This window comes from Microcebus murinus, chromosome 4 (genome assembly GCF_040939455.1).
Source record: "Microcebus murinus isolate Inina chromosome 4, M.murinus_Inina_mat1.0, whole genome shotgun sequence".
Classification (NCBI taxonomy): domain Eukaryota; kingdom Metazoa; phylum Chordata; class Mammalia; order Primates; family Cheirogaleidae; genus Microcebus; species Microcebus murinus.
Window position 1 is genome coordinate 43,995,474 of NC_134107.1, and position 14,380 is coordinate 44,009,853.

General features: G+C 51.5%; 1 protein-coding gene and 1 long non-coding RNA gene across 4 annotated transcripts in view; one reads left to right on the top strand and one right to left on the bottom strand.

Moving 5' to 3' along the window:
* Positions 1-14,380, top strand: part of PTPN5 (protein tyrosine phosphatase non-receptor type 5) — a 59,813-nt gene that overhangs the window by 39,095 nt on the left and 6,338 nt on the right. For all 3 annotated transcript variants that reach the window (XM_012780618.3, XM_012780617.2, XM_012780620.2), the window contains 6 exons: positions 5,579-5,772; positions 6,317-6,424; positions 6,630-6,713; positions 7,196-7,437; positions 8,741-8,930; positions 11,196-11,280. In XM_012780618.3, the coding sequence (XP_012636072.1) occupies positions 5,579-5,772; positions 6,317-6,424; positions 6,630-6,713; positions 7,196-7,437; positions 8,741-8,930; positions 11,196-11,280 (903 nt within the window). The remainder of the gene's footprint in view (positions 1-5,578; positions 5,773-6,316; positions 6,425-6,629; positions 6,714-7,195; positions 7,438-8,740; positions 8,931-11,195; positions 11,281-14,380) is intronic.
* Positions 2,762-5,815, bottom strand: LOC105879962 (uncharacterized). Its single transcript, XR_002223635.2, has 5 exons — positions 5,730-5,815; positions 5,043-5,264; positions 3,910-3,977; positions 3,736-3,810; positions 2,762-2,867 (listed from the first exon to the last, which is right to left on the bottom strand). It is a non-coding gene; the product is annotated as an uncharacterized LOC105879962 (long non-coding RNA).

A 14,380-nucleotide genomic window follows, 5' to 3' on the forward strand; every position in this document is an offset into this window, starting at 1 on the left:
TTGCCAGTAGTATGGGCTCTGGAGGCAGACTGCCTGGGTTCTAGTCTTAGCTTCTGCCCATTTATTGGTGGACCTTGGCCAAGGGACTTAACTTCTCTGTGCCTCAGTTTCCTCATCTGTAAGATGGCAGTAAGAGTAGCACTTACCTTCTAGGATTGTTGTGAGGATTAAATGTGTTAATGTGTGTAAAGTGCTTGGAGCAGGACCCCACATGTGGTAAGCACGCAAACATGTCAGCAAATGGTGGTTGCGGTAGAAGGCAACATCCGAGCTCGGACATTGACTGGCTGTTACCCTTGGGAGAGCGGCTTCTCCTCCCTGGGCCAGTTTCTCCACCTGAGAAATTAACTGCCCGGACCACATATCCCTCAGGGCCTGTGAGGCCCTGACAGTCAGAGGTTCTTGAAGCCCGGGCAGGTCTGAGCATCATGTTCTGTTGGGCAGGGCCCCCGTGGCTGTGTGGGCATGGCTGGGCGGTCACTACTGGCCACATTGGGAAGGGAAGAAAAGCTAACTGGGACAGAGCCTCCCTCCTCACATAAACAGGAACAGGCTGAGCCAGCCTGCCACTCCGGTTCCGGTGGGCTGCCGGCCTGGGAGCTCAAAGGATGAGTCACTGACAGGAGCAGCCGCAGTTTTGGAACTCAGGCAGCACCAGCCCCGGGGCACAGGGTAGCTGCAGAGCTTAATGGTGAGATTTGGGAGCTAGGTGACAGAAGAGGGATCATAGTGTTTGCACGTGCCCCAGGTGAAGTCTGAAGGCCATTTGCCTGCATGCCTTACCCAGCACTCCTAGCACTTTGGCCTGGGATCCTTCCAGCACTGCTTTCCTTCACTTCCTATGTATAGCCTTGGAGGATCCGTTAGCCAGGGATCAGGCACAAGAGCTTCACCACCACCCCCATGCAGCTGGTTAGGGTTCAAGGTTCCCCCAGACCCGGGGCCTGCCACCCTCCCAAGCTCTCTCCATCCTCCCTGCCTTGCTGCAGTGACCTTTTATTGAGAAGCAGCTTGGCAAAAGGGACACATCTCTTAATGTTGGGAAGCCCTGGGTTCAAATCTGAGGTCTGCACTTAACTTGGGCAAGGCATTTAACCTCCCTAAGGCTTGATTTCTTCTCCTGGAAAATTTCTTCGCCCTGTGCAGGAGGCAAGCCCATGAGAAGCCCAATGTTAAATCACTTGTCAGCAAGCTGCCTCTGAGTCAGAGTTTCATGCGTGGCAAAGCAGCTACCTCGCTGTGAACTATTGAAAAGCCAGCCCTTGACACAAGCAGCCACCTCTCACCAACAAAACAGGGGTGATGATGATAATGTCTACCTCATAGGGCTGCCGAAAGAAGCCAATGCAACTGCGTGCGCAGAAGCACTTCAGGAACTGCACAGAGCCAGCCCAGTGAGGTGGCATTGTCATTCCCAGAACAAGACAGTGAGTGAAAGAGACAGCAGGGCAGAGAGAAGAGCTGACATTATCTCTAGGAGCAGAACAGAGGCCAAAAGGACAAATGGGCCCAGTACCACAGTGGTCTGTGCAGGTGGGGACTGTTTTGTTCACTGCTTTATCCCCAGAGCCTAGCCTGGTGCTTGGCAAAGCAGGTACACAGTAAATACTTCCTGAATTGCATGAAATTGAATCTTGGTGTTCCCAGTGCTTGGCATTTAATTAGCGCTCAGTAGATGTGTGCTGGACTCACGCACAAATGCGCAGGGACTAAAATCAGAGAGGTGGGATCCTAGCCCAGTTCTCCATCTCTGCAACTTCCTCTACTTTCTATTGCAGATGCCCACTGCCCACCCCTAAGATCAGGGGCTCTTAACCTGAGGTCCATGGGTCTCCCTTAAAATAATATGTGGCTTATAATGCGTGTTTGAAAATGTATCTTTCTGGGTGAAAAGATGTCAGATTTCTACTCAGAAGAACTTCCAAATAAACCTTGCTCTGAAAGATATACATATACCAGATGCCCAGTAAATACCTGTCATTTGGATGCATCTGGCCTCCAGGGCTGCCAGATGCCCAGTGGTTTAAAAAAAAAAAAAAAAGTTAAAAAGCCTCCTCCTTTGTCTCTGTGATATGCATAACAGGGCCCTACCAGCCTGCAGTTTTTCTTCCACCCCCATAATGTGCAAGGCAGCTAACCTCCTGTCTTTCATATGCAAACGTGATGATCACACGGTATCCAAGGGACCTGCCTTCTAAGTGGCTGTTCTGCTGCTGGGTGGGTCTCAGAGAGTTGCACATTCTCTGCCAATCTCTTATATCCCAGCCATGTATTTAGATGTGACAGGTGGGAGTCAGGGCCTGAAACTTGGGAATACTACGTTTCATGATATCTGAACTCAGAATTTTGATCTTTTTTAAAAAACAGTTTTTCTCACTACAAATGTGTGTATGTATACACACACACCACATATATATCTGTCTATTGAAGGAAATTTAGGATATGTGAATGAAATCACCTCTAATCTCACCACCACCCCAAAGAACTGTTGCTAACACTTGGCTTATATTTTTCCCATTTACCATATACAGCATTTATTAAGCACTTACTGTATGCCAGGCATTTACTATGTTCCAGGCTCTACAGCACTATCATGTTAACCTCTAACCTTACATCAGGTATTTTTCATCTTTTTATAGGTACATTTATCCTTTCTTAATTTTTAAGGCCAATGAAATTGTACTGTTTTGTAACCTTGCTTTTCTCACTCCATACCGTTGAAATTTCCTTCCGGGTTATTAAATATTCATCAACAGAGTCATTTATACAGCTGCGTGATGTTTTATTGCAGGCAAGTTCCATGCTTCTCAGACTAGGGTGCATGTACCCCTGAGGGCAAAGCCACGGGATAAATGTCACACATCTTCCTGAAACATAAATTTGATTCGAAGCTTTAGGAGGGGAAAAAACATTATTTTAATATCAAAATGAGTACAGATATGTCATAGTGTAGAACACAGAACACCTAAACATCTTAAAACAAAGTAGCAAAGTCTAAGATCATGTGAGCTTTCTATTATTCCCCAAAGGCCCTTGTTCCCTCTCCTCTGAGGTTGGCAGAAACATCTAAGCAGCACTGAATTCTCATTCAAGCCCCTCTTTTTACTGATCCAGGGAGGAGAAGAGATTGCCCAAGGTCCCCAGTGTGTGCAGTGCAGAGCCAAGGCATAGAGGCCAGGTGACCCCCAAGCCTATACCCTTCCCACCCTTTCATACTTGCCATCGCCTGGCAACTCTGTGTGAGTGGAGACCGTGCCCCTTGAGAAATCAACCCTCTGCTTATCAATAGTAGGAACTCTTGACTTCCTACATGATCCATCTTTTAGCAGCAGCTTTCCCTTTTACACTTTGTTCCCAGGATCTGAGGTGACTGATCAGATGGTAACAGTGACCTGCAAGGGCAAAGGTAGATGCCCTTCCCCTGCATAGCACTTCGATTTATTGCTTATTGCATTGTGTTGTAAACATGTATTTACTGGTCTGTTTTACCTATGAGACTGGGAGCCTTTTGAAGGCAAGAATTGTGTGTTATGATTATTATAATCTGCCATTTATCGGGTACCTACTAAATGCCTGGCACCATGCCAGGTGTCTCATCTATAGTATCTAAGGTCTTTATAACAGCTTTTCAAGGCATGTATTATTATCCCATTTATCAGGTAAGAAAACTGAGTACAAGATTATCATCTGCCCATCATCATTCACTGATTTAGTAAATATTTATTGTAGACTTACATGCCAGGACTGTGCTAGATGCTGTAGACAATTGTGATGAGCGAAACTGATCCCACTCCTGCCCTCATGGAACTTCTAAGAGAGTAGAGGAGGTGATAGTCAAAAATTATTTTACAAACCATAGTGAGTGTAATATAGCCTAGAGTCCATGTGACTGCCTCAGATCGAACCCACCTCCGCCACTTAGCAGCTAGGTGACTTTGGGCAGCTCTCTTAATCCCCCTGCACCTCATCTTCCTCTTCTGTAAAATGGAAATAACAGTAGTACCAACTTCATAGGAGTAGTGTGAGGAGTAAATAAATTAACATATGTAGAGCACTCAGAATAGGGCCCTGCACATTCCGGGCGTGTTGTTGCTGCTGGTGGGATGAAGGACAGGCATGGAGTGCTAGTGTGTGATAGGGCAGGACCCACTTCAGGAGACATCCGATTGAGATCTGTAAGGTGAATAGGAGTGACCTTGGCAAAGTATGTGGGAGGCAGGGGAGGGGAGCAGGGTGTTGGAGGGGTGTTCCAGGCAGAGAGAATGGCGTGTGCACAGCACAGGGGGCAGGCTTACCTGAGAAACCTAGACAACAGCAGGTGGGAAGGGGGAGCCTGTGATACATATGCGGTGTCTCCAGGACCTGGGCTCTGCGCCACTTTATAGATGTAGGAGATGGGAGATGCTCAGTAAATGTTTGTCGAGCGAGTGGGCAAGCACATGGACAGACAACTATGCAGGCCTTATGTGGTTCTGTTGTCACCCAACCAGAAAAGAAATCCATTGTCCCACATACACCGTGATGTGCAGACAGCTCCATCCCAGCTGTCTAGCTGTACACATCCATTTTCTAGGCCCCTCTCTTCCTAGCAATAAAGTAAACCATGTGAGTTTGGGCAGGGACATCCAGTATCTGGGACTCACTGAAGTGACTGCATCTGCAACCCCCATAGTATAGCCAGGGGCTCAGATCAAAGCCCCTGGTGTTCAGACTTTTTAGTAATGGAAACCTGTGTTGAAATAATCTTAGCGCAGCTCCAGGATATGGACGGGTACAGGCAGTGCTTCCTCTCTTGAGGAGCACTTGATCCCGGCCCCTGATGCACCTGAGAAAACACAAGGATGCTGAAAGCATACAGTTAGAAAACTAAGGCTAGAGCCCAACCTCCATTTTCCAGGTGGGGAAACTGAGACCTATAGAGGGAGTGACTCTCCCAAGGTCGCATCAACTAGGGGCAGAGCTAGAACTGGATCCCAGACATCTAATACCAATTCTGCTGCACCAAGATGTTCCTCCACATTGCCCTGACTGTCCCCTGTCACCTCTCAGTGTGGGGGTCTCGGGGTTGGTGGGGGAGACCAGTGGCTGTGACCTTGTCACGAGCCCAGCCTCCAGCCCCACTCAGGGCACAGATCCCGAGAGACAAAAATCCGGAGGGCGGGCGTGGGCCAGTTGTTCAGGGTCACGTCCTGGTTATGCCGTGTCTTTTTTCTTCTTCTTCTTTTTCTTTTTTAATTGGGTTTGAGGTGGTTGTTTTTTATTTCCTTAAGAAATGGAAAAGAATGAAACTGCGTAAATACAACGATATTAACTCCCTGAAAAACCTCCTGCCATTTTAACTCTGTTACTGGAGAAATAAAAGAGAAATAATTTGTCCACCCACACTTAGCTCTTTCTGACGAAGGTAGGTGAATATTGCTTTGCTAATCGAGGGTGACTGCTGGAAGTGGAGCCACGCTGACTGATCCCGGATTGAGAGGCAGCCACAGCAACCCCAAAAGCAGCGGCCCAGCGCGGGTCGCAGAGCCCTGTGCGCGGAAGGGGCCGGCGTCACCGGCCGCATGCCCGCCTTCTGCAGGTCTCCCCCAGCCGGTAGTGATGGAGGCGCTGGACGAGGCCGAAGGGCTCCCAGACTCGCAGAGAGAGATGCCACCGCCCCCTCCTCCCTCGCTGCCCTCAGAGCCAGCTCAGAAGCCACCACCTCGAGGCGCCGGCAGCCACTCCCTCACCGTCAGGAGCAGCCTGTGCCTGTTTGCAGCCTCACAGCTCCTGGTAAGGATGTCGCAGGCCTCGCGAGGGCCTGGAGGAGGCGGGCGGAGGGGCAGCCTCCACTTCCTCCCCAAGATGGCCGCCTGGGGGCGGAGGGATGAGGGGCCTCCTTGGCGTCCCTCAGGGACTCCAGGCTGGTGCGCGGGGAGGCTGGAATTCCGAGCTAAGCCCTCACACTCGCCCTCCCGAACCCCAGAATCAGGAGCACAGCCCCCTCCCCTGGCCCCCCACTCCTGCAGGGTTCTCTCCGAGGACTCCTGTCTGTGGAGGCCTTTCGGGGAGACTTCCCTTTCCATGTCCGACCTGAGGGGTCCCCTCTGGGAAGGGCTTTCTCTTGGCTTCCTTCGGTCAGCTTTTGTCCAGGGAGAGTCCTGAGGCCGCCTCTGGGCACACGGCGCCTGGGCCCTTCCGTCAGCTGCCCAGTCTGGACCTCAGAGGTTCAGGGGACTCCAGGAGGAGCCCCTTTGAGGCTGGAGCTGAGCTCAGCAGGGGAATATGGGGGCGAGAGCTGGGCTCTGAACCCAGTCCGCTCCCCTGGCTGCCCCAGCTTGCCTGCGGGGTGCTCTGGTTCAGCGGCTATGGCCACATCTGGTCACAGAATGCCACGGACCTCATCTCCTCCTTGTTGACACTTCTGAAACAGCTGGGACCCACGGTGAGTACACTGCAGGGAGCCCCAGGGTGGAAGGGATCTGGCAGGGCCCTCCAATCCCACCTTTCCTGAACCCCCGAAGTGCTTCTGCCTGCTCCCCTCCCCCAACCTGGGACGCAGTTTTCAGAGCCTAAGTTTTGTCACTGCTGAAATAGATGAGAACACTGCCCTGGCCACCACGCTTACCTGTTTTTCTGCTGTCCCCCAGGCCTGGCTGGACGCTGGGACCTGGGGAGTCCCCAGTCTGCTGCTGGTCTCTCTGTCTGTGGGCCTGGTCCTCGGCACCACCCTGGTAAGGCACCTCCTGACCCAGCCTCGGTACTCACTTCCTGTGACCCTGCGCCCCTGATCCCCACCACTCCCACCCCACCCACAGGCTAGACATGCCGGGTAGGACGAGGATGGGTCTCTGTCTCCTCCCACCAGTGTGCCCAGTCTGGAGTGAGAGGCTCGTTCTTTCTGAAAATTGGTTTGCAGGAATCTGGGCTGGGGAAAGGGGCTGAGGCAGGGAGAAGACTGGTGTAGGAACCTCCAGGCGCCACCAGGAAGGGCTGAATCCACTAGTAATAGAGGGTTGGGAGAGAGGGGCAGGGAGGGAGAATGGGGGGTGGAAGCTGTCATCTAGGTGAAGGTTGTGCCATGTAGACAACTCCAGGAGAGCAGGGCCACTTTAGACACATAGAGGGGCCAAGGACTCAATCCCATGGGCACCCCAGGAACCCAGGAGGCAGCTAGTATGGTCCCAGGTCCATGATGCCATATACCCCCAATCAGGTTTGGCACCTCCTGAGGACCGCCCCAGAGCCACCCACCCCACTGCCCCCTGAGGACAGGCGCCAGTCAGTGAGCCGCCAGCCCTCCTTCACCTACTCGGAGTGGATGGAGGAGAAGGTCGAGGATGACTTCTTGGACCTGGATCCAGTGCCTGAGACTCCCGTGTTTGACTGCGTGATGGATATCAAGCCTGAGGCTGACCCCGCCTCTCTGACCGTCAAGTCCATGGGTCTGCAGGAGAGGTGGGAGGGGTGGAGGGGGGCGGGCTTTATGGGCCCTCAAGCGCGCAGCTCTCCATCAGATGGGTGGATGCCTGACTCTGATATCTAGGGCCTAGGACAAAGCTGGCCTCCTGGCTTAGCCAGTGTAGACACGTGTTCTCGAGGTCATTCGTGTGGGTTAAAGTATCCTGACATGAATGCTGAGAAATACCGTTACTGCACATGCCCACATAGGCATACCCAGGTATATACACATTCACACTCACACACTTTTGTGCAGTCAAGAGTAGGTCTCTTTACTGCAGGACTTGTCGTGGCCTTTAACATGCGTGTGTTCATGTAAATCAGCAGGAGTGCAGTATATGGCATTTCCCAAAGTCACTTGAGTACAGAATCGTCCATATAGAGTGCTCATAGTGGCCGGGCGAGGTGGCTCACACCTGTAATCCTAGCACTCTGAGAGGCCGAGGCGGGTGGATTGCTCGAGGTCAGGAGTTCAAAACCAGCCTGAGCAAGAGCAAGACCCCGTCTCTACTATAAATAGAAAGAAATTAATTGGCCAACTAATACATATAGAAGAAATTAGCCGGGCATGGTGATGCATGCCTGTAGTCCCAGCTACTCAGGAGGCTAAGGCACCAGGATTGCTTGAGCCCAGGAGGTTGAGGTTGCTGTGAGCTAGGCTGACGCCACGGCACTCACTCTAGCCTGAGCAACAAAGCGAGACTCTCTCAAAAACAAAAAAAAATAGAGTGCTCATAGTGTTCCACAGAGCACACTTTGGGTATAGACACCCTCTTTTCAGAGCCTAGATAGGTAAGCCAGATCACACCAGATTTGAATTCCCTACACAATATCATGGAAAGAACGCTGTATGAGGAGTCAGAAAACTGAGCTTTTTGTTTCTGCTGTGTCACCCCCTTACTGTGAGAGCCTAGGCAATTCTTACCTTCTCATGGTGACTCAGTTTCCCTTTCTGTATAATCCACCTGTGGACCACAGGGAGGAACTGCCTCCAGCAGTGACAGAGGAAAGGCCAGAGGAGGGCCATGTTGGGATGCTGGGGTTGTTGGGGATAGAACTTTTGGACCCCAAACCCCCAACCCAATTGCTGCACTGTAGGAGGAAGGAGACAGAGTCAGGCCTACACCTCAAAGCTGAGATTCCTACATTTTTGATGGGGGTCTTGTCACACTCCCACTCCTCTTCCTCGAGCCCACCCTGTTCTCACCTGCTCTTGCCCTCCATCTTCCCACCCTCAAGGCCCCCAGCCAGTGCCCCTCTTGGCACCTGAAACTTACTCCCCCTTTCCTGGTCCTTCCAGGAGAGGCTCCAACGTCTCCCTGACCCTGGACATGTGCACCCCGGGCTGCAACGAGGAGGGCTTTGGCTACCTCATGTCTCCACGTGAGGAGTCAGCCCGCGAATACCTGCTCAGCGCCTCCCGCGTCCTCCAAGCCGAAGAGCTTCACGAAAAGGCCCTCGACCCTTTCCTGCTGCAGGCAGAATTCTTTGTGAGTCCCCCTGAGCTGGCTACCTCCCTCTGGATGGGCCTTTCTACTCATGGTAGCCACCCACCTAGCCAGGCAGTGGGGCATGGGGCCTAAAACTCAGCACCTTCAGTAGACTAACATCACTTCATTATCAGCTCTCCCACCATCGTGGGCAAGCTCCTTCCTCTCTGAGCCTCAGTTTCCTTATCTGGAAAATGGGGATGAAAATAATATGGTCGTTGCAAGGATTAAAAAGATTGATAACGTATGCAACACACCTAGCAGCGTGATTGCTATGCAGTGGCATTTCTAAGTCTTTATCACCCGCTACTGTGCTTTGAAAGCCATAGAAAGCCTTCTCTTCTGACTCTCCTATTGTCTCATCCTCCTCCTGCCAAGCATTGTTCATCCGCCTTTGAAACCTCTTCAGTCATCTCCCCTCCTTCCCACCCCTGGGGCTCTAGCTTGGATCCTGATCACCTCCCGTCTGCCTCTGCCACAGCCTCCTGCTGCCTCCTGTTGGGTTTTTAGGGGCCCAGTAAATGACACCCCTGTTTACCTGCCTTTAGGGCTCAACCAATGAAGAGCTAAGACGTAGGAGATCACAGTATCGCCTCTATTGCCAGTGAAATTCAAAATGAGCTTAGCAATATGTCGCAAGAGTGAGCTTCCTCATAATGAGCCCCAGAATTGAACAAACTTTCCACCCACCACAGGTGGTGCCGGTACATCTCCAGCCTTGCCCCACAGGGGCATCCCTGTAATTCTTTCTTGACAGGAGGGCCCCCTCCCAACCCCACCCCCAGAGGAGGAGGAAGGAAGGGACTGAGGCCCCAGATCCCATTTCCTCAATCAAACTTACCTATCGATGGCAATTGCCCACCTCTGTGGGCAGGAATGGGGAAGAGGCTGTGAGTACTGGGAGAAAATTCCTCCTGGTAGAAGCCAGAGGGGTGGGGAAGAGTGTGCCTCCCTCACATCTCCTTTCTTCTGGCCTCTTGCCCCTGCCCACCCTGCTCCGTACCTGGACCAGAAGGCTCTCCCCCCTGGGAAGACCTCCGTGCCGATGTTCCCAGAACCCAGCACCGTTTGGATAGGCAGTTGGCCCCCCTCACCTGAGCTGGTGCAGCCCCGGCCTCCTTTGCCAGTGGTCCGCCCCATCCCCTACCCCTGCAAACTAGGCGAACCCCACCTGTGCCTGTCTCCTCCCCCACCCTGGATGCCTCCAGAAAGCCTTCCTCAGCCTCCCCAGCCTCATCTCCTGCTGCGTTCCCACCACCATCATCTCCCCTTGAAGAAAGAACTTACGTCCTAACGTCATTTCCTGTTCGGTGGATCATTGTTGATTTTGCCAGAGAGGAAGGAACGTGGCCTGTGCACCCATTGCAGGGGCAGTTTTGCACGTGTTGGTTTTTTCTTTGATTCTCACAACCACCCTCAGAGGTGTTACAAACTTCATTACACAAAGTCCACACTTAGTGTGCCGCAAAACAACAGAAGTATGAAACTAGGTGCAGACAGGTGCTAAACTATGCGGACAGATCGGAAGGGAGTGCAGAGGCAAGAGGCATGGGGGAGTTACCCCAGAGGCCATTGGGAAGACACAGAGTCAAGGGTGACCCTTGAAGGGTAGGCACAATTTGCAGGAATGAAGGAGCGGACCAGTGGTCCCAGCAAGTGGAACGCCATCAGCTCAGAACTGGAGGCAGGACAGAGAATGGCAGATCAGCAACAGAGAAGAGACAGGCACAGCTGGAAGTAAAGACAGGCCAGATCCAAGAAGACCTCATATGCCAGGAGAGAAGTGCCCACTAAGAGCTCTTGACACAGAGTGATTGGAGGGTGCACATCTGGAGACTCAGAAGGAGGCTTCAATTTCCTGCTGGAGAATCAGGGAAGGCTTCTCAGGGGAGGTGGTGGGACCCGAGGAGATGAGGATGGGGCGGTGTTACCACAGAGCAAGCAGCACGAACCAAGCTCCCAAGGTAGGGATGCCCAGAGCAGGAATGGCAGCCATTGACCAGGTCGCTTTTTGTCTTGTTCTTCATTCATCAACCATTTATTGAGTGTCTACTATATGCCAGGCTGGCCTTCAATAAGCAGTAGTCGTGATAACATTTATTATGCACTCAGCATGTGCCAGGCACTGTTCTAAATGCTTTATGTACACTAACTCATTTAAGAGTAACTGTTGAACGAATGCATGCACTCAAGCCAGCCCCTGGAACTGAATGTCTGTGAGGGCCAGCCCATAGGTGCTCACTCCCCCGTGTCCTCCTCCTGCAGGAAATCCCCATGAACTTTGTGGATCCAAAAGAGTACGACATCCCTGGGCTGGTGCGGAAGAACCGGTACAAAACCATACTTCCCAGTAAGTACTCGCTGTCCCAGGGACGTGGGGGCCGGCTCACCTTCACCTGGGTGCCCCTCCCCTTGAAGAAGACCTCAGAGCTGGGCCTCCAGAGGTGACAGGACAGTCACCACTGGAGGAGAAGGGATGGAGAGCTGGGAGGCGACCAGTGAAGAGCTGGGGGGTTCCCAACCTGTGAGAGCAGAGCCTAGTGCCTTCCCTCACACAGCACTCTGGACCTGTGCCCTGCCTGGCCAGGTGTTGTGCTGGGCTCCACAGAAACCCAGACAGAAAGGGCGATGATAACAGCAGCTCCTAGCCACTGTGAAGGAAAGTTGTTTCACATCCTTTATCTCTTCAGAGTGGGCAAATAGATACTAAGGAGAGGAAATTGAAGCCCAGAGAGGTTAAATGGCTCACCCACAGTCACACAGCTGGGAAGTACAGAGATGGATTTCAAACCGGGGCCTCTGTGACCCCAGAATCAGGCTCTTTGTCTACATTGTAAGTCCTCTAACAGATAGATCCACCCCATGGGAGAATGAGCTGCCTCTGTCAGATAGTGAGCTTCCCATCATTCGGTGTGTTCAAGTAAGGCTACAGGAGCAATCCCCTCAGAAGGTCTCAGAGGGATTTTCTTTCTTTGGAGGCAGTTAGACCAGGTGACTTGATGTTCCTGTTTCAGCCCTGGGGTGTCATTTTCAGGTGACTTTTATCAAGCCTTTGTCTGCCTGCCACCCCTGCCAAATTCTGGCCCCAGACCCCAGGGCTAGCTTGGGGGTGACTTGTTGAAAGTGAATCCCCACAAACCTACTCCACTCAGTTGGTGGAGTAGCAAGGCTTTAAAAAAGCAGTTTTGCCATCAGCATCTCCAACAACATGTAAGATGTCATGACTTATTTTTAACTTTTAAAATAGCGACTTGTAGTTGCTATGGTTACAGAGTGTCTAGGTAGTTCCGGTTAAACAAAGCGCCATTTAAGGCCAGGATGCATTATTCAGGGATGCTCACCTCTTCCCTCATCTTGCCTTCCCCTTCCCAGCCCTACCCAGAGCACGGGGCTAGAGGACCCAGAACCCAGGGCTTTGCTGGCTGCTCAGAGCAGCCACTGGGAGAGGTGGGAGCAGGCTTTGATTCTTTGCGGTCCCCACCAGATTGCTAAGAGGCTCAAGCCACCTCCAGCCATGCTTAGAGCTTTCAGGCCCCAAAGCCCAACAGAGAATCTTGTGTGTGCTTAGCAGGAATTGACCCTGCACCCTCTATGAGTCTGGGTTGGGGGCAGAGGGCAGGTCAGGTTTGGCAGGGGACACCCTGAGGTTTGTTCTCTCGTTTGCTAGGCACACATTTCCTCAGCTCCTGCCTCTAGGTCTGAGAATTTCAATGTGAACAAGACACAGACTGTGTGCACAAAAAGCTCCCAGTCCATTGGGAGAGACAGGCCCCTGCACAGTCATAGTCAGAGTGACCAGTAGCACAGCAGGCATCATGGGGGACAAGATGCAGAGGAGCAATTTCTGTCCCTCTCCCCACTGTATCCCAAGCACTAAAACAGTGCCTGGCACACAGTAGACATTTTGCACCTGTTTGAATGAATGCGTGAATATCTCCCAGGGCTAGCTCCTCTTCTCCATCCTCACTGCCAAATGACTTTTGGGGGGTAGGGCTTTCATGTTCCCCAATTCCAGGGGGCACCATTTACACAGACTACACTGATGTAAAGCCCCTGGCATCGAGCCAGGCGTGGCAGCCCTGTGATCCTTGACACTTCTTACTTAGATCATTGCGGTAATGTCCTACCTGGTCTCCTGACTTCCATATCCTCCTCCCCTGTCCATCTTCTACCCTTGCCACCAAAATGATGCAAAACAGAAATCCTAATCGTGTCATTCTCTTCCTTAAACACTGTCATTGTCACCCTTATAATCCTCTTGTTTAGGTCCAGCTCTCTAACCAAGGCTTATGAGACCCTTTGTCATCGGGTTCCTTTCCTCAGCTCGCACCAGTCGCCCCCTTGTCCTGTGCACTGGAATCTCAAAGCACAGTATTCCCTGCAGACAAGGAGAAGGGAGGTGGCCCAGGCAGAGCTTCTGATTCTCTCTGCTGCCAGTCACCCAGAAGCACCCCCTTCCACTTATCCTCACTCCTCTCCATCCCTGCCACCTGCTGTGCCCCTCTTTTAAAAGAACTGCCCCACCTCCCAGGTGACCTCCCAAGTCACCTGCCAAAACGTCAGGCAGTGGGGCTGGGGCAAGAAAAGGTCTAGAGAGGAGAGGCTTGGGCACATCACCTTTTCTGTTTCACCTCCCAAGTTTGGGATCCTTCTTTCTATCCGTTAACTTATAGTGAACCTTGTAATAATAGCAATAATAACAGCAACCGCCTGCAACTTAGTATTTACCATATGCTACTCTAACTGAATGACTAAAGGCTCTACTTGTTAACTCCTTTTACCTTTACAAAATAAGTGAGGTCATTGTGGAAGGAATATCTCCAATTTATAGGTAAGACACAAGGAGGTTAAGTAAATTGCCCATATTGGACACTGCTAGTTAAGTCATACATCAGGATTTAAACCCAGGCTCTCTGGTGTAGACTCTTAATGACTCCCCTGTACTGCCTTTTGAGAGCCCCATGATGTGCATGTTGGAAGTGCCTTTAATTCGGCCTTCCCTATTATAGGAGAGAAACTGAGTCCTAGCGAGAGATAAAACAGTAGGCTGGTGACAAAGCTAGAGCAGAACCCAGGACCAGAACCCAGAACCCAGCCGGCTTCCTGTCTACCCCCATACCTCCCCATCTCAGTCTCATCCTCAGCTGGCTGACAGAAAAGTCAATACATGGAGGCTCTAGCTGGAACAAAACAAAATCTACTCTAGGAAGAGCAGGATGTTACGGGAATCTGTAACTGTGGGATTTGATGTGTAAATAGATTGGAAAAAAAATCTTTGTGTACATGTGCCCACACAGCTAAGACCCTACAGTCTCATTCCAGATGTGGGAGACTTCACCCTTTTTATCCCAGTAGTCTTCCTCAGCTTTCTACCCCCCAAATGTTTTGTTTGTTTTTTGTTTGTTTGTTTGTTTGTTTTAAGAGACAGGGTCTCACTCTGTTACCCAGGC